Source organism: Mirounga angustirostris, unplaced genomic scaffold (genome assembly GCF_029215605.1).
Source record: "Mirounga angustirostris isolate CCGP_5_RB_7025 unplaced genomic scaffold, mMirAng1.0.hap1 SCAF_13, whole genome shotgun sequence".
Taxonomy (NCBI): domain Eukaryota; kingdom Metazoa; phylum Chordata; class Mammalia; order Carnivora; family Phocidae; genus Mirounga; species Mirounga angustirostris.
The window spans coordinates 44,088,634-44,111,621 of record NW_026991721.1 but is presented as its reverse complement, the minus strand read 5'-3'; the positions used below and the strand labels follow the sequence as shown (position 1 = coordinate 44,111,621).

Below are 22,988 nucleotides of genomic sequence, written 5' to 3'. Positions count from 1 at the left end.
AGATTTAAAAAAAAGAATTCTATTGCTAAACCAAATGTCATAAAACAAAAATGGTTACTCCTTCATCAGACTCATGTTCAACACCAAAGAAAGAAAATTTCAGGTCGGAACAAGAAAGTAACAGCAGTCTCAAAGTGAGACTAGTGCAACTAAAAGCTTATAGGAGAATAAAGAATTGAATTATTTAAGGATAAACTTCTGACCGATCACTGGCTGTGCTTAACATTCTTAGAGAAGAAACTCTGCCACATCTTTTCTTTCCATTTGAATTCTGCAGTCACCCAAAAGCCTGGATACCACATAGCAGTGCTGTAGAGACTCACTTTGTCTTTGTTAGAGAAGCAAAGTCAACATCTTAAGAGAAAAATGGGTATACTTCCTTTGGGATGACAGAGCCGAGTTTTACAGAAAGATAGCACTGAATCTAATCCTGGCTCTTCTATAAATGGGGCTTAGATATATCTAGACCCAATATTCTATCTCCCTTTAAGACTGTTTTGAGGATTAAATGAAAATATACAAAAAGCATCCAGTACACTGCCTGGCATATATTAGTAACTCAAATAACAGTAGCTCAAATACTAGTTCAAACTTCCCTATCACCTACAATCAAAAGCTTATCTATTCTTATATAAGAGGCCCAGCTCAAATGTCATCAAATCTGTGTCGCTCTTGCTCTCCACAGTGTTCTCAACACTCTGTTTCTCTTATAATGGTTCTTATTCTGCTATCAACCAGTCACATGTGTGTCCATATTATACTCACTCTTAGGCTCCTTAGATGTAGGAAACCTATTTTACCTGTCTCTTGTTCAGAAACTAGCAATGACTTACACATAGTAAGCATTCTAAAACATGTTAAATTAAAATGCTTTTTGGTGATAAAACAAGCTCTGTATAAAAATAAAAATAATCTTCAAAGTAGGACATTAGAAGAAAATACTAGAACTTCTCTCTTAATTTTTACCTGTTTAACACTTCTATTTTTGTTTTTAAACGTACCTAATATATTGTTGTAGGAATATATAATTTATAGATATACATTAGCTATATGTACAAGGGTACATGCTTAAAAAATATTTTCCTGATAATGCTGTGCAATCAAAACAATTAAGAGACAGAAACATTGGTTATAAACTGAACACAGAGTTACAGAACATCAGAACAGGAAGTTGTTTTTGGATAATGTTTAGAACATGGCCAGGACACTAGTGGCACAACTGGATCCAGTTGCATAGAGATATAAATATACAGTGTAGCATTATTAAAGACAATGCTCTGGGGCGCCTGGGTGGCTCAGTGGGTTGGGCATCTGTCTGCCTTTGGTTCAGGTCATGATCCCTGAGCCCCAGGATCAAGCCCCGCATTGGGCTCCCTCCTTAGCAGGGCATCTGCTTATTCCTCTGACCCTCCCCCCTCTAGTGCCCTCTCTCTTGCTCTCTAATAAACAAAATCTTTAAAAGATGATGCTATTCCTCAGGTGTCTCTGGGAAGTGTGGCTAAAAGAGAGGATTTCTCTACCGTATATAGAGGGCCTGCCCTGTATGTAGGTTTAGTCTACTGCCTCTAACAGCTGCTTCTTGGGTTTGTGTTTAACGTAACCCCATGTTGCGCCTCTGTCCATCAGTAACATCACAAAGTTATGCCAACATTACTCCTATCACCCTCAAAGCATTACTCATCTTAGGGGCATCAGACTACCGCTAGAGTCTATAATAATTTAAAAACTTTTAACACAGAAGCTGTAAGTTATTCTAAAATGACATCTAAAGTCATCTCATTAGAATTATGGCAACCTAAACTGACAAACAGTTAAAGAAAGCCAAACTGGGGAGAGGGAAATAGATCACAAGATTTCATAAACTGATGGGAGAAAATATTAACTGACATAGCTAAAAATAAACATCTTCTGTATATAAGAAGTGCTTCCAAGGATAAGAGAAGTCCTTTTAGGGATGCCAGGGTAGCTCAGTTGTTAGGCATCTGCCTTCGGCTCAGGTCATGATCCGAGGGTTCTGGGATCAAGCCCCGCATCCACATCGGGCTCCCTGCTCTGTGGGAAGCCTGCTTCTCCCTCTCCCACTCCCCCTGCTTGTGTTCCCTCTCTCGCTGTGTCTCTGTCAAATAAATAAATAAAATCTTAAAAAAAAAAGAGAGAGAAGTCCTTTTAAAGTCCCACTTAAACTGCTGATTCCTACTATATCAACTTCTTACTATAAGACAAAGTACTAATTAAATGTGCCTATAATACACCCCTTATTTGCCATTTATTGGGAAATATGGCACTCCAGCTTGGTTAAAAAAAAAAATTTCCAAACTGTGTTCCATATGAACTTTATTTAGGCTACCCGCTTTTACCTGATTTATATATTGAATTTCCACTAAAAATGTCTAAGGAGAGAATTTTAGACTTAGACATTTCAAAAAAGGTTTACCCCTCCCCACAAAACAGATAAACTTATTTATTTGGTCCAAATAAATATCTTAATTATTATAAACTAGTTTTATATTTCTCGGTAACACTACATTCCACAAAGGTTGAACCAATTAAAGTGCTGCTGATACATTCCTGAAGAATGATGTGGCTTGGTTCCTGTGAACAGTGTCCACAGTCTACTGTGCATATGGATGATTCACGCCCTAAAGCAAACCATGCTCAGCAGGGCCACCCTGTTACCACCATGGCCTGTGTCCATGTATTTATCTGACATTGTCAGATAAGAGTTATAATTAAGGTTTCAAAATAATGAAGCATGAATTATTTACAATCAAGATTATTTGTAATGCATGGAAAGAAATATAAACTGTATTAGATTAGAACAAATTAAATTAGAATTTGGGAACAGAGATAAGCACTGAAAATAAGGCAACCTTATATAATTTTCTTCTAAAAACAAAAAAGTTCCTTATAATAATCAATAAAGAAAAATAAACCTCCAAAAAAAAAATAAAAAAATAAACCTCCACATTCCTAAGTCAATTTCAAATATTTCTTTTTGATCCTTATAGCAAACTTATACACAAAGTAAAATTACCATTTTAAAGATTAGGAAACTGAGGTTCGGGTGCCTGGGTGGCTCAGTTGGTTAAGCGACTGCCTTCAGCACAGGTCATGATCCCAGAGTCCTGGGATCGAGTCTCACATCGGGCTCCCGGCTCAGCAGGGAACCTGCTTCTCCCTCTGACCCTCTCCCCTCTCATGCTGTTTCTCTCTCTCTCAAATAAATAAATAAAATCTTAAAAAAAAACACAAAAAACTGAGCCTCATCCAAGTTACACAGTCAACTTGCCCTGAAACACTTGGTTAATGAGGAGTTGACACTCTGTTGAATTGTGTCCTCTCACAAAAATCCCCAGGACCTATGAATGTGACCTTATTTGGAAACAGTGTCTATGAAGATGTAATCAAGTTAAGATGAAGTCATTAAAAGGGCTCTAATACAATGACTGGTGTCTTTATAAGAGAGAAATGCCACATGAAGACAGACACAGGAAGACGCTAGAAGTGCTAGAGCTGCAAACCAAAACATGACTGGGGCTACCTCTTTCCCTCTGTGGAAGAAGAAAGGTAGGATCTTCCTCCAGAGGATTTGGCAGGAGCATGGCCCTGGGGCCCTGTTTTCAGCCATCAAGTTTGTGGTATACATTGTTATGGGCAGCCCCATGACACGAACAGTAGACTCTAATGCAGATCTGCTGACTTCAAGGCAGGTGCTTTTGTTTCCTCTCTAAAATCTGCTATCCCAATTAATTTCAACTCAGCTAAAATTTATGGCTATATTTAACATACAGGTAAAAGTTAAAGTGATAAGAGAGACATAAATTTTTAAAGGGACTTCAGTAAATATTAGTCAATACACCCCTATATTTTCTATCCACACAGTGCTGTATATGGTCACTGATGTTCATCACGGAGGTAGAACTTTACAGTCATTCAAGATTTTAAGAATATGTTCTGGTTTTAAAACAAGAAATTAGCTCTCTACCTTTTAGAAAGAATGTCCTTAGCAAAAACCCAGTAAAAAGGCCTTATTCTATAGGTTGTCTTATTAACATTAATTGTCAGCAGATGGGACTCCTCAAATTTTTGTTTTGACTGATTCAGGTATGCCCCAGGGACTACAGAACCACTCTCACCTATGGTATTAAATCCCCAATTCCCAAAGTAAACTCCCTCATGATCTCTTCTAGGAGGCAAGGATAAATGAGCATAATGCACTGCTGACAAGGCAAAAGACCTTCTTCACAGAAATCCAGCTGGGCAGATCAGCTGACAGAAGAGGCACTGCCAACACCCACAATTAACACACCAGGAAAGTTAAAAAAAAGAAGAAAGAAAAAGAGAAAAGACTAAGAAACTAAGCCTAATAGCAAAAAGAGCCACTAGTTCTGACACACAAGAAAGTCATTAAAAAGGCAATTTTTTGTAAGACTTGAATTATTCTTATATCCAACAGTGTCCCTATTTAGAAGGGTAAAAGGCACTCACAATAAGCCATTGTTTCCTTTCAGACACTTAACTGATGTCAGACTTACTTAAAATTGGCTGTTACAAACAAAACACAGCAGCCATTTTGTGTCTTTAGCCATATCCTCCATAAATAAAACTGGCAACCCTCCACTAAAACAAAACGAAACAAAAACCAATACCAATCAAAAAACCAACAAAACTTTTAATAGCTTATTTTAAAAATTAAATACCCTTACATAACACTCTGGTTTTTATATTGCTTTTGGGAAAACAGATTGGTATGGGATCAGAATAAGTTTCTCATACAAGGATAAGAATATAACTAACAGGGGCACCTGGGTGGCTCAGTTAGTTAAGCAACTGCCTTCGGCTCAGGTCATGAGCCTGGAGTCCCAGGATTGAGTCCCGCATCAGGCTCTCTGCTCAGCAGGGAGTCTGCTTCTCCCTCTGACCCTCCCCTCTGTCTCGTGCTCTCTCTCAAATAAATCTTTAAAAAAAAAAAAAAAAGAATATAACTAACACCCACTCCCCCCAAGATCTTCAACAACATCTAAACTGCCTAATAAACATCCACTAAAAGAATATTATTGCACATCATAGTGACTTCAAAAAAAACCTGATGGGGTGACTGGGTGATAGACACTGGGGAGGGTATGTGCTCTGGTAAGCGCTGTGAATTGTGCAAGACTGTTGAATCTCAGATCTGTACCTCTGAAACAAATAATGCAATATACGTTAAGAAAAAAAAAAAAGAAGAAGGTAGCGGGAGGGGAAGAATGAAGCGGGGAAATCGGAGGGGTAGACGAACCATGAGAGACGATGGACTCTGAAAAACAAACTGAGGGTTCTAGAGGGGAGGGGGGTGGGAGGATGGGTTAGCCTGGTGGTGGGTATTGAGGAGGGCACATTCTGCATGGAGCACTGGGTGTTATGCACAAACAATGAATCATGGAACACTTCATCTAAAACTAATGATGTAATGTATGGGGATTAACATAAGAATTAAAAAAAAAGAAAACTGTAACTAGATTAACTGTCTTCATGCTTTTAACAGAAAAGCTGCATAATGCAATGCAGAATGAGTTTAATAAACTATTGGTCAGCAATGGACATTTCAATGTATATACCATTAAGTACCAGTAAGATTTATATAAAACAGTATTAAGAGAAGGAGTAAGAGTCCCCATTCTCCTCAAGTTAATAAACAAACAGATTCATAAAAAGCCATCAAACAGTGAGCAAAACTGGGAGGAAGCATGAAAGAGGGAAAAAAAAAAAAATCACTAACCACAGGGATCTAGTATTTTCCATGTAGTCAAACATCTAGGAAGATACACTAATGCAAAACATATTTTTTTCCTTAAAAGCTAAAATACTGGGCATGAAACAGAAGAACATAATCCCCATCTTTTTAAGCAACTAACAGTTACATAAAAATACCTAAAAGTCACAGAATAAGCCAGCACAAAAAATGAGGGGAGAACAGTGTGAGTGTATAGGAAGGCATAATTTCAATACTACACTGTAGTCTATTAAATTAAAGACAATATCCTAAAGAACAGAGTAGTCTAGTCTGAGCTAAGAGCCATCTGGAATGTATTAGCTAACACTAATGCAGCACTTAGAGTAACCTAGATATAATGTAGGACACAGAACACAACTGTTTGGAATGCCTCACTAAATGGCAATAAGATAAACATATCTGGTAGGGCTGAATATTAAATATGAAATATTAATTTCAAGTAAGCAAGCAAGAGACCAGAAGATACAAGTTATGCCCTGGGTAAGTAATAGGTCCCAAAAAGCACTTCAAGGATCAGGGAAAGATTTTTGGCAATAGGTGTAGAACTGGGATTTGATTAAAAGATTTTATTTTGATGGGATTTCATTTTACATTTAAATTACTGTTTACCATGTTTTCTCTGTCCTCAAGGAATTTTGAATCCAAATGAAAAAAGGGAGGAAACTAATGAGAGAACTAAAAGGCAATTCACTAAGAAAAATTATTCTGGTTACAACTAGCATTTTTTTTTTTTTAAGATTTTATTTATTTATTTGACAGAGAGAGACCCGGCGAGAGAGGGAACACAAAACAGGGGGAGTTAGAGAGGGAGAAGCAGGCTTCCCTGTCGAGCATGCGGGCCGATCCCAGGACCCTGAGATCATGACCTGAGCCAAGGCAGATGCTTAACGACTGATTGAGCCACCCAGGCGCCCCTACAACTAGCATTTGAATGGGCAAAATTAATCTAAGGGACTGGCTCAGAACCATTGAACACTAAAGCATGAAAAAAAATCTCACCTAATTCAAAGATAAACAGCTTAGGGCCGCCTGGGTGGCTCAGTCATTAAGCATCTGCCTTCAGCTCAGATTTTGGGTTTCCTGCTGGATTATAAACTACATTTACACATTTCAGAATATAACTTCTGTAGATGTCAAGAACATCTTGTGTAGTTTTGGGAAGGACTGAGCCCAGGGTCCTGGGATGGAGCCTGAATCAGGCTCCCTGCTCTGCAGGAAGCCTGCCTCTCCCTCTCCCACTCCCCCTGCTTGTGTTCCCTCTCTCCCTGTGTCTCTGTCAAATAAATAAATAAATAAAATCTTTAAAAAAATAAACAGCATAATTTTTAATTATTAAAAATATTCAATCATGAAATTAAAGGTGTATCTTCATTTCTTAGGTGACTGTCATGTGATATTTTAGCTTACAGTAACTATTAGCTAACAAATTAAACCAATTTTAAATATGGCTATGAATTATTACACAATGGTTATAAGTGAAAAGAGAGATCAATGAAGAACAAGTAAGTTACATAATAGAAAAGGTTAGTTTTCAACCAGATTCACTTGTTTGACAATGTTCTTGTTTGACAATGTTCAAAACTATTACGAGTCAGGCACTGTTCTAGGAACCAGGGACACAGAAGTAAACAAACACATAGAAGCCTGCCTCTACGAGGCTTATAATCCACTCCAGGAGTCTCTTGCAGACTGGATGGATGGATGGATGGATAGATGGATAGACAGACAGGACAAAGAGATGTCAGGTAATATAGTAACTTCTATAAAGAAAAATAATGCAGGATAAGGAAAAGAACTTCAGATCTCAGAAGTACTGGAAAGGGATGAGAGAGGACTAAAGAATAAGTAAAGAATGAGCACTGGGTAAGGTATGTAAGTTGAATCACTATATTGTACACCTGAAACTAATAAAACACTGTATGTTAACTAACTGGAATTAAAATAAAACCTTAAAAAACTAAAAACATTATCAAAGGGAAAAAAAAGAATGAAGAATAAATCTACTTTATGACAGATGAAGGCTTTCTGGCAAAGACAAGCAGCAAAACACTGGATACTTACTGAGAATTGTAAAGGCATGGGAATTGAAGAACCTGAATGTTCTGTTTACTCACTATTACTCTTACAGATATGGAGACTCTGTGAGGTAGCTGTTAAGAAAGAAAGAAAGCTAAGGGGATGGCTTATATGTTCAGTTATATTTAGATTCACTTCCTTAGATTTCTAAATATGGAGATAAGATGCTAAAAATACTGCCCATAGAAGATTATTCCAGTATCTACAGAATGGATTAAATTAGAAAGGCAAGAAACACAGTCTCCCTAGACTGTTGTAAAATAAGCATGAGATAAAGGGTTCCAATCTGGGTGAAGGCTGTAGAAAGCAAGAAGGATGGATCTAATGATAGCAGAGAAACAATTAATGGGGCTTTGTGATGAACAGTTGGAGAACAAAGGGGAAAAGAAATGAAAAGTAACACTAAAAGATTTGAGATCCTGGGGAGCCTAGGTGGCTCAGCTGGTTAAGCATCCAACTCTTGATTTCGGCTTAGGTCATGATCTCAGGGTCATGAGAGTCTCAGCATGGAGTCCTTTTGAAATTCTCTGCCCCTCCCCCTGCTTGTGCTTTCTTTCCCTAAAATAAATAAATACAATCTTTAAAAAAAAAAAAAAAATCTGAGAGTCTGATTTTCAATTGATTGAAACTGACTGAAGCTTTTCTGAGCCAGTTCACTGCCACCTGATTTTCTCTTTTCCTAGTTATCCAGTTGCTTCCTTCATGTGCTTTCTTCAATCTATATTTAGAGTTAAGTACTAACATCAAATTTTATTTCTTAACTTGAAACTTATTACTCTAATGTTCTCATTCTCTTCTCTTCTGGCATAATTTCATTAGGAAAAGGTATTTCTGTCACTGTCTCTTTTCATGCCCATGGAAACTCTTGTACTTTTTTGGTGTTTCAGTGAGTTATGTGGATTTTTAGAAGGCAACAGGATATAAAACCTAGAATAAGAGCAGATGCTAGGGGGCCACTACTTTTTATAAAGGCAGATTTTTTACTACAATTTTTTAAACCATGTTTTTTTCTTTTTAAGCAAAATTCATATAAAATGTTTGAGTAAGGTTAAAAGCATTCCTAAAACTACAGAAGATGTTCTTGACATCTACAGAAGTTATATTCTGAAATGTATAAATGTAGTTTATAATCCAGCAGGAAACCCAAAGATTTGCAGAGTGGTTCACTGCTGCCAAAAGGAAGACAGTGTTAGTGTAGTAGGCATATGGGCCCAATCCCATTAGTAGAGAGGCAAAGTGTTACAAATGAGCATTGGACCAGAAACCAGGGATTCCTGGGGATAAGTTGCATTTCAGCAATTTACTTAGTTGAAGAACCTTTCCAAGTCTCAGCTTTCTCTATCTATAAAATGAGATGGTGATAATAGGCCCATCTACCTTAAAAATTATTTTGAGAAGAAGGTGAGATAATAAGTGCTTGGAAAAGTCAGGTTGAGGTATCCAAGCTTAAGGTTATAATGTATTCTGTTTATGAGACAGGAACCTGCAAGACAAGACCCAGACTGGGGATATAAGGTCAGCCGCACATCGGGGAAAAACTTACTGTAGTCAGCAGTTCCTGGTAAATTTATAGCACTGGATTAAGGCTTTTTCTCTTAAATACATTTAAGGTGCTAGTCACTTAGTCTATACAGAAAAAAAAATTTTTTTTTTAAAATAAATGATAGGGGTGCCTGGGTGGCTCAGTTGGTTAAGCATCTGACTCTTTTTTTTTTTTTTTTTTTTTTTTTTTATTCATGAGAGATAAGAGAGAGAGGCAGAGGCAGAGGGAGAAGCAGGCTCCCCGCGGAGCAGGGAGCCCGATGCGGGACTCGATCCCAGGACCCTGGGATCATGACCTGAGCTGAAGGCAGACGCTTAACCGACTGAGCCACCCAGGCGACCCAGCATCCGACTCTTGATTTCGACCCAGGTCATAATCTCAGAGTCATAAAATCAAGCCCCGCGTCAGGCTTCACACTCAGTGGGAAGTCCGCTTCTCTCCCTCTGCCCCTCCCCCCTACTCGCATGTGCTCTAAAATAAATAAATCTTAAAAAAAATAAACGATATATATCTGACTTAAAAGTATAAACAACAAAGAAAAAATAAAGGACATAAGGAAGACATACAATCTCAAGAAAACATCTACACCAATAGTTAGGGAAATCATCAACATTTTAAAAGATTATAAAATCTAGTATATTTCTTTAGCAAAGCCAGTATTTAGAACTACTAGTAGTAAAAGACAGAAGACAAAGTAAACTATATATACATCCATAATCCACTTTATAAAACCAAATACATACAAAATAACGGACTTATAAAAAAGTTATGGCTGCATCAATTACTCTCACTCCCATCTATCTTCATTGTAAATACTTTTGACTAAGGAACAGGAAGAAAAGGTTACTTTAACATGAACAAAAAGGGGGAAAAAGGTGGCATCTGGGCAAATGCGTGAATTACAAAGAACATGGATTTTACCCTTTAATCAGAACTAAATTCACTATCCACTTCAAGTTACTGGTACTCCCTGAGATGCCAATTTATGAAATGAGTTAAATACTCAAAAAGACTAAAAAACAAAAGGATTGACTGCCAGTGGTTCATGAGTCTATGAAATACATAGAGACTAGATTCAAACTGGACCAATACAAACTAATATTGGTAGTTTAACACTGTAGGCATTGGCAAGTGTAAATACTACATGTATTCAAGTGGGAAAGGAATAACAAGCCCATTATCAAATGCTCACACCAATGTTTTCAACTAAGTATTAAACACATGAAAGTAACCAATCAGTTGGCATCAGAAGCAGTGTAAGAAAGGAGTACTTTAACAATTGTGCATAATTATTTCTAAGTGTCACACAACAGGAGCAGGGCCACAGACAAAGAATGAGAAGCCATTCCATCACTTCCTGAGTGTCTCATCCACTAGTATGCCACGAGTAACAAAGAACTGCACATATCTTCTAACCATAGTGGGGAAAAGCTTTTTTTTTTTTTTTAAATCCAGATTCCCCTAATGCTAACAGTAATGGGATGAAAAAGTATGAATATTTGGGGTGAAATTTCAGGAACTGGGAGAGGGCCTTAGAAACACTTGAAGAGGAAAGTCTCTCCTTTAAAGAAATTAGGTCAGCATGGCATTTCAAGGTTTTTTTGCTTTCCCACCCCCCAATCCCGCCCCACTAATTTGTTTTTAAATACAATACTCAGTGGCAGGAAGTTATCTAATGAAAAAATAACATTCACAACTTTTTGTAGACTTGCCACGTTTCACAAATATCTCAAGAGCAACACCTTTGTTGTAGCACCATTCAAGCCAAAACACTGGAGCTCTGAGTTCAAGGTTTCTAGCGTTCACAAAGGACAGCAAGCCAGAATCATGAACAGAAAATAGGCTCCTTAACCTCAGAAAAACAATCCTCTGCACTGACCAACTACAAGTTGTCAAGAATTTTCCATTCTAAATGTTTGTAATCTGCTTGTCCGTTCTTTCCAAATAAATCAATATTCTTAAAAGCTCTTTTAGATAATAAAGATAGGAAACAAATAACATCCACCGTCAAGGGGAAAAACATAATTTGTTTAAGTTGTATAAAAGGAATTTTTAGTATTCTATTCTTCTCACATCAGGTACATTAAGAGTTTACATGTGGCACATTAGTACCTGTGCTCCTGATACAGGACCAAAGGGGTTTGGTGGTCTCATGACAGGCTGGGTATATATTAAGGTTGGTTGTGTCATTACAGGTACACTTCCCATTTGAGGAGGCTAAAAAACAGAAAAATATTAATTTAGTTAATGCCGACTAACATCTTCCTTAAGTAGTAAATAAGAAGGATGATAGGAATGGAATGTACTAGTACTTTTACTTTAACCCAAAGGAAAAATTCTTTTAAATACAAATGAGACTGACAGCTATAAATTCTTAAGAGTTTTTTTTAAGTCTTAAATGTGTACACTTCTAAGGTTTGTAAAAAAAAAAAAAAAAGAAAAAGAAAAAGCTTAAATTTAAGCAAAATTTAAACCTTTCTACAGTATGGCAGACAAAATAATTTTAACCAATCCAAAATTTTCAAATTTGCAATTTTGAAATTGCAAACATAGGAAAACTTGAAACTGTAAAATGGCTAAGATATTTCAAAGTAAACTATCTTTATCAGTTCTTATGCCATTATGCAAGCGATCCGAAGTGAATACAGTTGATTCTTTGAAGAGGTTTACGCTCTATGGTTCTTTCCTTTTGTTTCATCTATTGTTAGGGAGAACCAAGAAGAGGTTTAAATAAGACACAAAGAGATTAGTTCATTCTTGAGTAATTGAAAATAGAATCTCAACCATTTCTCTGTTTAAATACTACTATTCCATGATATAAAATTAACACAAATAAGTAACCAAACAGAACATACACACCGCTACATTATTTTGGTTAAAATGCCATACTCTAAAATCTTACCTTCCTACAGGTTCCACCTTGCAGTTCAACTCCAAGCTACTTCCTAAGATGTAACTAAAGTAGCAGCACAGTAGCAACCCCACGGGATGTGACGGGATGTGTCCTACCAGGAACAGTTCCTCCCACACATACAGGGGGCTGAAGCCATTCCCTCCATTTCTTATCTAAGTGGGTCTATATATTAAGACAGCTGGGAGAGTAAGGGCAGTGTAGACTGTGGACTGTGGGCAGCTTAAAAGTAAAACAACTATTTCTGCATGGTAGCAATCACTGTCATAGGAAAGTTTCTCTGGCCTGTACTGGACTAAATTTACCCTTACACAATTTGAGAAATGTTAATTCCTCCCTTCCCCTACAGTATTAAGGTTATAAGACTTCAATGGTATTAATGTAAGGTCAAACAAATAAAGGGTTGGAGTTAACACTGATGTTTAAATGAGTTTGTAATGAAGTATAAAATACTTAGCAAAGTTATGAGGGGAAAAATAAGCCAAGTAATACTGTGAACATTCATAAATGTATCTGCTGTATAATGACTATTCTAGAGATATTTATGACACCAATGCTATGATACAAGGTTCTATGTTAGGCACTAAAGGTATGTGTGTCACCAAGTCATATTAAATACGTCAAAAAGTCATGTTAAATATGAATCGATCTATTTTCAAAAAGTTATGTCTGGAAAAATACTTACGATTCCATATCCTATCATGCCTGTGGGTGTAGTAGCAGGATAGGCCATTACAGGGGGTGCCTGACATGGTGGAGAAAAAATAAACAACGATGTATAACTCATGTCAACTGAATTCAAGGAATCAGTAGCTGCAGTTCCACTAAAAAGAATTGCTAAGACAGCTGTGATTAAATGTGACACTTGTGATCATTAATAACTGTGTCAATTAATGCTCAATGAAAGAGTGTCTCGAAATTAGCAGAAAAGCAGAATTATTAGAAAAGAAATACCATTTAAACTTAGATACAACAGTGATCTAAAATTACAATGTGCTTTTTACAGCTTTAAAGATCTTCAAATTAAAAAAAAAAAATACTGAAAATTCTAAAATTTAAAGTCTATCACTATCATAAAAAATGTTTACCCAGGGGCACCTGTGTTGCTCAGGCAGTTAAGTGTCTGCCTTTGGCTCAGGTCATGATCCTAGGGTTCTGGGATGGAGCACAGGTCCAGGCTCCCTGCTCAGTGGGGAGCCTGCTTCTCCCTCCCTCTCCTCCCTGCTCGTGCTCTCTCTCGCCGTCTCCCTCTCAAATAAATAAATAAAATCTTAAAAAAAAAAAAAAAAAAGTTTACCCAGAGGAAGTATTAGTGAATGTTTTCCTAGGTAATTCAGTATTTTGAGCAAGGAAAAAAAATTAAAGATCCCAAATCAATTAATAATCTGATCTTCCAAAAAATTATGCTAAGGACCTCAATTCACTTTTTTTCAAAGAACCCCAAAGATTTCAAAACACTACTGAGTATGACTATTTTTATGACGCACACAGTTCTTATACAGAGTACATATACTAGCATTCCTTCTAATTTACTCTGTAAATTATTTAAACTATCTTCTGCAAAGCACCAATTTGGAGGGGCAAGAAATTCTTAAATCTACTTATGCTTTAATTCTTAAAAGAGCCACCTAGCCCTAAGATGTTTCAAGTTCCCCTCCGCCTTCTATCCTACCTCATGCTCCGTAAATACACAATCTGAGCACAAAATCATTTTAGATATATTTGCTGTCTTAACAACATTCCCTGTGTGTGTGTTATCTTACAATGAAAACTGAAACTGAGTACAGGAGAAAGACCAATAACACTGCTGAAACATAAAAAATAACTGAAATTATATGGCAATTTGCACATATGCATGGAGAAGTTAAATGAAGCATAACTAAAGTGAATAGTTAAATGTTTAGTATTTGAGTGAGCATGTAGGACTTATTGGTCTCTCCCTACTTAAAAACCGAGAGCTGCAAGAGCAGTAGACAAACTGCCAAGTACAGCAGAAGCCTGTAAGATTTCATGCAATTGTTATTTTCAACATTACCACAATCAACATTTCCCTTCATTCAGAAATCATCAAGTGCATAGTGGCAGCACAGATACACACACAGACACCCAGCCATCTGGCAGCAAATGGCAGAATATTAAGCAAGAAAAAAAAATCTGTCTTTCCCATGCCACCATCAGAATCAATTCTGCAACACATCCATGAAATCAGTAGATGCTAGAAAGAATTTTTGGCACACTGAAAATCTGAATGTGAAAACAAGTAATAGCTGGAAGGTTATGAGATTCTGCTACAGCAGTGGTTAATAGCATGCCAATTTATTGCAAAAAGGCTAGTTTTTGGTCACTTACGTATTGTGGAAAATGCATGCCATTCTGTTTTTCCCAGGGAGAACAATTACATAATGCAATAACACTGGATTAGAACAAGTACTTACACAACAGAAAATACACAGAGAGCATTTTAGTTCACATGTACATTCACTAACTACCTAAAATCCCTTGTATTTCCAATATGGAAGAACACCTATACTAAAACACTATCAAGGTTGACAAGGGAAATTTAGTCTCTGGCATAATCCCCTTACATATCTAATAGTTTATTACAAGTATCATAAAACATAAAATCTATCAGTAGTGTCAACACTGCAAAATTTAGTGCATCCCATATAAACAGGGTTGCATCATATGTCTACCATTCAGAAAAAAAGCAAGCAGTAATTAAAAGAATTTGTAGCATTAACATCATCATATATATTAATAAAATACCAATGAATTTTTTAACTTAAAGTTCAAAAACCTTGACAGTGTTTATGGATTAATAAAAAGGTTAGAAGTGTAAAGAAACATCATAAGCAGCAGTTTATCTAAGTAGTGAATCACATCACCAGCCCTATATGTTAGTCATTAAAAAGAAACTCTATGACATACATACAAATATTTTAACAAAATTCTTAAAAGATGACACACATTGACAGAGTACCATAAATATCATCAACTTACATACAAATTCTAAATGGTTAAACGCCTGTTATATTCTGGTAGTCAATCTTAAGTCAAGTGCTATCTACAAACTCCTAATATTTCATATAGGTTAATACCAATTTAATACAAAATAAGAAAATATTCACTGTATTTTCATATCAGCATTTGGATTTGTAACAGTCTTCATGTATTATCAATGTATAATTCACACCTGAGGCTATAAAATCCACTAACCTAACCTCTTGTCATCCCCTGGTCAGTGAGGTATGTGACAGTGCAGAGAAACACTGGATTCAGATCAGAGGGAATGGATTTCAACTAAAATCTGCTTTCTAGATGCTTTATACTTAACAAAAGAAAAACTGCATAACTTTATTCTTGTAACTGGAATGCTATCAATTCAAACTTCCCCAAGAATGCACTGTTAACAGACTCAAGATAGTAAGGGTATGTGTAAAAAACTTAACAAGCTAATTAAATGCAAGGATTTATTATTAGTAATGGCAGTGAACTCTTATCAATGAAGAGTTGTTGCCTTAAAAAGGTGGTTAAATTTACAAAAAAAAAAAAAAGATAAATCTGCTTACTTGCTAAAATTTGTGACCCCCAAAATCAATGTTTGCGGTGCTTTCAAGGTCACTGACAGACATGCATAGAGTGGTGAAAAATTTGTTGCCTAACACCTTCGTTCTCAGCTGAGGTTGAACAAAGTGAGGTTCTACCTTGTTTCAGCTCGGATATAACGATGACCACAGGGGACTGAGAAGGCAGGGAACATGTGCAGTGCACTGCAAGCTGCTCTGGCTGTGGAGCCAGCCTGATAGAGCGAGATTCTCAAGTCTAGCACCTGTTAGTGCAGCAGCTTCAGGTAAGTCAGTCACTTAACACTTATGAACTGGATTTTCTTTTTTGTTAAAAAAAAAAAAAAAAGGCATCTACTAGAACGAGAATTTTTTAGGATTTAAGATAATGAATGTAAGGGGTGTGTGTGTGTGTACACACACACGTATAGTTGATTCTCCTTATTTGCTGCACTTACGTTGTTAAAGCAACCCAACACTAAATCACTGAACCATGAGCCATTACTAGAGGAAATATGTATGTATGTATGTATGTATGTACGTATGTATGTATGTATGAACCTAGCAATGGTTCAGTGTTCAGGGGATTTTAAGAATATAACTACAGCAAGTAAGGAAAATCAACTCTATGAACTATTCAACAATATTAACAAAACCAAGCACGTATAGTTTTTCTTTACCAATGGTGAGATCAGAAAAACACTAAAGGTTTTATCTTCTAGATAAATAAATAATAAATTTGAGATCAGCAGTAGAGGGTAATGATTTAAGAGTTTATGCTCTGAGGTTAGGCTTCCTGGGTTCTAAAAAGCTACCCAATCACTTAAGAACTCTGGGATCCTAGGTGTATTATTAATAACTCTGTGCCTCCGGGACGCCTGGGTGGCTCAGTCGGTTAAGCGACTGCCTTCGGCTCAGGTCATGATCCTGGAGTCCCGGGATCGAGTCCCGCATCGGGCTCCCTGCTCGGCGGGGAGTCTGCTTCTCCCTCTCATGCTCTCTGTATCTCATTCTCTCTGTCTCAAATAAATAAATAAAATCTTTAAAAAAAAAAAAAAAAAAATAACTCTGTGCCTCCATTTCATCTGCACAATGGGGACAGTAATAGTTACTACCACATAAGGTTTATTTGAGGATTACAGAAAACAAAGTCACACATTATTTATTAGAATGATGGCTGGCACAAAGTAATCCTTAAATAAATAATAGCTACTAAAATATACCTGGCAAATATAGTCAATCAGCTTCCTTAAAAAAAAAAAAAATTACTTATATATCTAAAACTCAATAAACAATCTTCCTACTTACAGCTATCACTTTAAAAACATTTTCATGTTATTCTCCCAAATTAGTCATGTTACTGTGAGCTTTTTCAACTCACCATTGTTGCAGCATTCCAAGCAGTTGTTGGTGCAACCTTTGGTTGCCAGTTAGATCCTCCAGTTAGCTTCTTTTCACCTGGCTGACTCCAATTTACATCACTTTAAATAAACATAAGTGAGAACGTTAAATGTCTGTAATTATAAAGCTTCTTTACTATAGAGTAAACAAAAAGCATTTAAGATGTGACAGCTCTACACATATTTTTGAGATGAAAGCCAAATCAACCTCTAAATGGTACATGGGAGAAATAATACATATAAAACACTCACTTCTTAGTAGTTCCATTTCCAATGCCAAGATCTAGGACAGGAAATAAAGCATTTAAAAACTAGACTCATTTTTATAATACAATTTATTGTAAAGAAGATTAAAAGAATCCAAAGACTACTTACTGCCCACAAGGTTGGCTAAGGATGAATCCAAGTCATCAGATACTAACTTGTTAGGTGGGAGTTTGGCAACAGGAAGACTCTGGTTCTGAGAGGCCACTGTTGGTTTCAGAAGTCCACCTAATTCATCAAAGCCTTAAAGTTACAAACAGATGAAACAGGATTTGTAAGGGACTTTATGGTGCTACAGCTTTCTATAGGAGATCTCTGCCTTTTCTACTTGTTTGCTGGAAAAGTCCTCTACGACACTGAGCATTAATTTATGACTTTAAATGGAAAAGGGAGAAATTCACCGTTTCAGAGTGAACTGATTGAAAAGGCAAATTTGCTTTGGGAGAAATCATGTGTTATTTCATGACAAAAGTATATTAAGGTTAAAGGGGATGAAGAAAGAAACATTCGAGTAAACAATCCTTATTCCAAAGTTGTGAAAGAGAAGGGAATGGAATGTAATTCTCCCCCTCACTGGCAAAATTTTCTGAAGATTCACTTATACCTGAAGAAACAGAGATAAAAAAATACATCTCTGTTCCTTTGAAAAATGTTTCTTCTAAGAATTTATAGACCTCTTTACATTCTTCAGAGTGGAGAATATAAGGTATATGTAAACCACTACATTAGAAGGAAGTGAAAATGAACCATGTGATTATTACTTTTCTTCTGTCTAAAAACAGTTAACCTAAATTATACCTAAGAAATTGCTAATTTTATGCTCCAATTACATTAAACCATCTACTAAACTAGGACACTACTTAGAAATGAAAATAATAAAATCCCTTAAGGTTCTCTACCAAAGTGAGAAGGTAAAGTGAATGCAATCAAACAAACCCACTAAAGGACTCAATAGCATGATCTAGGAATAACAGAGAATTTGAAAAAGAAAGTCACTAAAAATGGTGGTTTACAAAATATGAATAGTGGATCTCTATTTACTTTATCCTTTTTCCCAGAAAGACAAACTCAAAAGGAAAAAGTCAAATGCATCAAAAAATGTAATTATAAACCTGCACAGAAAAAAAAAAAATTCTTAGTCCACACATACTCTGTATAAGCTTACTTTTTGTATAATTATATAGTATAAAATCAAAAATGCCTCAATATGTTTCTTTAAATGACTTGAACTTATTTACTAACCAAAATCAAAGGTCATCCCATGGTAAGAATAGTAAATTTTAAGGAAACTCTTAATCTTTACAAACTTCAAATTAACAAGATATTAAATGAAAACAAATGGAAACCTGGCTCTACAAATTTATATAAGTTCTTTTAAGACAAATGAACAAGCATACTACAGAAAAAATCATCCTTAAAATAACAAAAAGCCCCCACAGCTCTGATATTTAATACATTCTAGCTGTTTAAGTACAGACTGTCTCAACAAGTCAGGTACCAAAGGTTTTATTTTCCTACTTTTCAAAAAAACCAATTTCATTTCAGTAAAGGTAAAAACTGTAATGACTACAAAGCACAACATTCTACACAAAGTCATTAGCAATTTACCAATCTAATCTGAGCAAGATCTCACTGAACTCTGGGAGAAACAAAATCCTCCCAGAGTCAAAACTGCCACTAAAAAAAGGGTAACAGTTAATAATCCCTTCAAGTTTTCATCTAGTGGCTGGGAGAAGAGGAACAACTTCACTGGCTACCTCAATTTAATCTATTTACATATGTTCAAAAGAGTATTATTATCTGTCCTCGCACAGAATCTAAATGAGAACATTATAGTGATATTAATAAGACAATTTTTTCTTACCCCCAGAATCTACAATAACATTGGTAGATTTATTTCCAAACACAGATTCAAAGTCAACATTAAGGCCAGCTGAAGGATGTGGCTGTGCAACTGGAGATGGAGTGAATCCTAAGAAAAACCAAAACGGAAAAAGTTCAATTCTTTCATACTTCTACATTTACAGCTCTTAATAATGATGACAATAGAATGGAAAAAGCAATAAATTCCCTCAATGAGTAACAAGACCAATCCTTTAAGCAAAATGTTTCTTATTACTACTGTATCTTTTTGTGGTGATGACATTTTCCATGACAAAATCATCCTACTGACAAAGAAAACTAACAAAAGAGCAACTGAAGTTGAACTACTAAGTTTGTTTCATTACAAAAGTAAAATCTTTGCTTATCTTTTTACCTTAATTTTGTATACTAATGATTTTTAAAAAACTAAACACATCTAAAATTCCAGGACTTTGCACGGAGCCAAATATATACACAATGTAAATGATCACTTGGTAATGAAGTTAAGTATTCTATGGTACTTTAAAAATTATGAATCTACTTAGATTCTACTTAGATCCAGGAGTCTTCCCCCCGGCCCCACCTTCCATTATTTCTCTCACCTTCCTTTCTCCCTTCAATGGTTAATTAAATGCAACATGGTTTAAGTTCATGTGAGAAGTAACAGGATTCTGAAAGTTACAATCCACTAATCCTTAGGATCCCCCTTTAAAAGTAGCATTTTAGATCTAGCATGAGTATTCCATAGGGCACAAATTTTTAAAAATGTTCTTATTCCAGGGGCACCTGGGTAGCTCAGTCGGTTAAGCTGCGGACTCTTGGGTTTCGGCTCAGGTCATGATCTCAGGGTCCTAGGATCAAGCCCAGAGTCCAGGCTCTGCCCTCAGCGGGGAATCTGCTTGGGATTCTCTCTCCCTCTGCTTCTGCCCCTCCTCCTGCTCGTGCACGCATGCGAATGCACTCTCTCAAATAAATAAATAAATCTTTTTAAAAAAGTTTTTATTCCATAATTACTTAATTCTTAAACCACTCTTAAAAACAATGGTCAGGAGCACCTGGATGGATCAGTCAGTTAAGCGTCTGCCTTCAGATCAGGTCATGATCTCAGGGGCGGGCAGTCCGTTTCTCCCTCTCCCTCTGCCCCTCCCCACTGCTCGTGCTCTCTCTCCCCCTCTCTCTCTAGCTCTCTGTCTCTTTCTCAAATAAATAAAATCTTAAAAAAAACAAACCACAATGGTCATACAATGAGAACACAAACACTATCAAAGTACAAAATAATTTAGTATATAAATCTGACCATTCATCAAGAGGTTCCCAGATTTCTAGACTTACCAATTTAACAACATTTTAAAGTGTACAAGCTGTTTAAGAATTACACCACGGGCTCACTGATTCTTCTCATTACTCCTTACAAAAAGAACTGATGTATCTACTCAAGGAAGACAAAAATCTACCGTGCTTAATTATGTGCCCATGCTACTATCACAGTGTAAGAAGTACACATATTGTTCTTTAAATGATTCTGGATACAGTACCTTGGCTGGTCTCCAAAGTTTAGAAAATACACAGAACAATAATTTATAACTTGGATAGCATATCAAATTCCTGTTTTCTCCTGCTATTTTATCCTAGCTTTCTAGAATTTCGTTATTATCAGAGATAAGCCTATCTTTTATAGTAATCCATTTATTACTTTCTGTAAAGAGAGGAGCCATTTCCTGAGGTCTCTAGGGGCATCAATCTGTGCAATTACAAGACTATTACCTAAAAGTATAAAAGGTTTGAGAGGATATAAAGTAATCCAGAGCTAGCACCTCAAATTTAAAACACCTCTGGGTATGCAAAAAGTAAAAAGAAATTTTTAAAAAATTGTAATAGCTGACTGACTCCCAGGGAAGCAAGCAATGTAGTTCAAAGTAACAATGTTTTAAGTAGTAACACATCTTCAAGGTAAGAATTCTGCATTTTCATTTCAATGAACATTATCAACTTAAGGGCCGTTTATCCCAAGTCATTTTTTTGGATACTGTTAGGATTTAATTTTTAAAGGTTACTGAAAACAAAGATTAAAAGCTACTATCACCATTTCAAAAAGAAAATTTATGGACAAAAAAAAAGATGAACAGGCTCTCTGAGTTAAGGTTAACTGTTTAAAATAATCATGACATTGAACTGACTACTCTTTCATTTCACCAAGGCCCAGTGAAAACTCTGCCATTGACCATCACTAACTGATTAACATTTAGAAACCACTGCCTGGCAGAACAAATCTCAGGAGGACAATAATAAATTAACTGAAAGACACAAGATGAACAAGCTTTGGGGACAGAGAGGCATTCCAAACACCTTCCAGAAAAATGTACTGTTTTGTTAAGGGATTTTGGTGGTAGTTTCCATAATAAATTAGATCTCATACTTTTTGTGAAGGTAACTTCTACTATTAAATCCTATTAAACACTATGTAAGAGCTTTATAAACAGTATATTATTTAAACCTCACAATAACCCTATTGTGATAGTCATTATTATCCTCATTTTACAGATGAGGAAACAGAGATATTAAACAATGTTACTCAAGGTCAAAGATTTATTAAGTGGCAAAACCAAGACTTAAACCCCAAATTGTGTGATTCCAGAATCTTTTAGGGGTTTTCAGTTTATCTTAAGTATTTATCCTAAGTATTATATAAACTAGTAGGTAGAAAAAGAAAATTCTATTATTACAGCTATAATAATTAATTATATTTATTCAGCTATTAAAGTTATGTGAAATTCTTGAGCTTCTCACAGCAAATGCTGGGCCAAAAAAGTGAACAACCATGGCAATCTTAAAGTCTAAAAGCAATGAAAAAAGTGTTCAAGGCTGTATCTGATGATTATATAATAATTTAGATAAAAAGTTTACATTCCAAATATAAAATGATTTGCATACACAAGATGGTTTTCAATGGTAGTTTTAATGATAATTTTACATGCCAGGCATAGTGCTAGATTTTATACAGTCATATATGTAAACCTCATGACAATCCCAGAAGTTACTATCATCCCAATTTTCATAGGCTTAGAAAGGTTAAATACTTGTTTCAAGTCACACAGGTAAGGAAGTAGAATTGGAATTCAAACAGGAATTCAAATGCAAATTCACTGGATTCTAAACACACACTTTCTATCAAATGTCCTCATAAATTCCATTTTTAAATACTTTTAATCATGCCCAAGTCTGCTAGTCAAGAACCTCAATTCTTCAGTTGTGTCAGACCTACTTTTTCATGCCAACTGAACTAAGGTAATCAATTCCTATGCACCAAAAAAGAAAAAAAAAAAAAAAAAACACATCAGCTGAATTTTGGGGTTTCATTACTACTGCAATGGCCTAGAACATGTTTGGAAAGATAGGAATGAGTATCAAAATGGCCATGGCTCTCTGGAAACTGTTCCCTATTTCTTCTGCCTTTGCAGTGCTGAAAAAGTACCCTTGTTTCTAGGAGAATGCCACAACTGCTCAAGTCAAAATTATTTAGTGTTCTATCACTAACATCTATACAAAGAGCTTTAAATTCCATAAGCTTGTAATGTTATAAGCTCATCTGAAAACG

General features: G+C 35.9%; 1 protein-coding gene across 13 annotated transcripts in view; it reads right to left on the bottom strand.

Annotated features, from left to right (window-relative positions):
* The window catches only part of PICALM (phosphatidylinositol binding clathrin assembly protein), a 110,329-nt gene that overhangs the window by 5,989 nt on the left and 81,352 nt on the right, over nucleotides 1-22,988 (bottom strand). For 5 of the 13 annotated variants that reach the window (XM_064576813.1, XM_045894556.3, XM_045894560.3 and 2 more), the window contains 7 exons: nucleotides 19,395-19,502; nucleotides 17,642-17,773; nucleotides 17,519-17,549; nucleotides 17,248-17,347; nucleotides 14,653-14,676; nucleotides 12,989-13,048; nucleotides 11,505-11,609 (listed from right to left, as the gene is read on the bottom strand). In XM_064576813.1, coding sequence (XP_064432883.1) covers nucleotides 11,505-11,609; nucleotides 12,989-13,048; nucleotides 14,653-14,676; nucleotides 17,248-17,347; nucleotides 17,519-17,549; nucleotides 17,642-17,773; nucleotides 19,395-19,502 — 560 coding nt within the window. The remainder of the gene's footprint in view (nucleotides 1-11,504; nucleotides 11,610-12,988; nucleotides 13,049-14,652; nucleotides 14,677-17,247; nucleotides 17,348-17,518; nucleotides 17,550-17,641; nucleotides 17,774-19,394; nucleotides 19,503-22,988) is intronic. The other 8 variants (XM_045894558.3, XM_045894561.3, XM_045894564.3 and 5 more) reach the window with 3 other exon arrangements.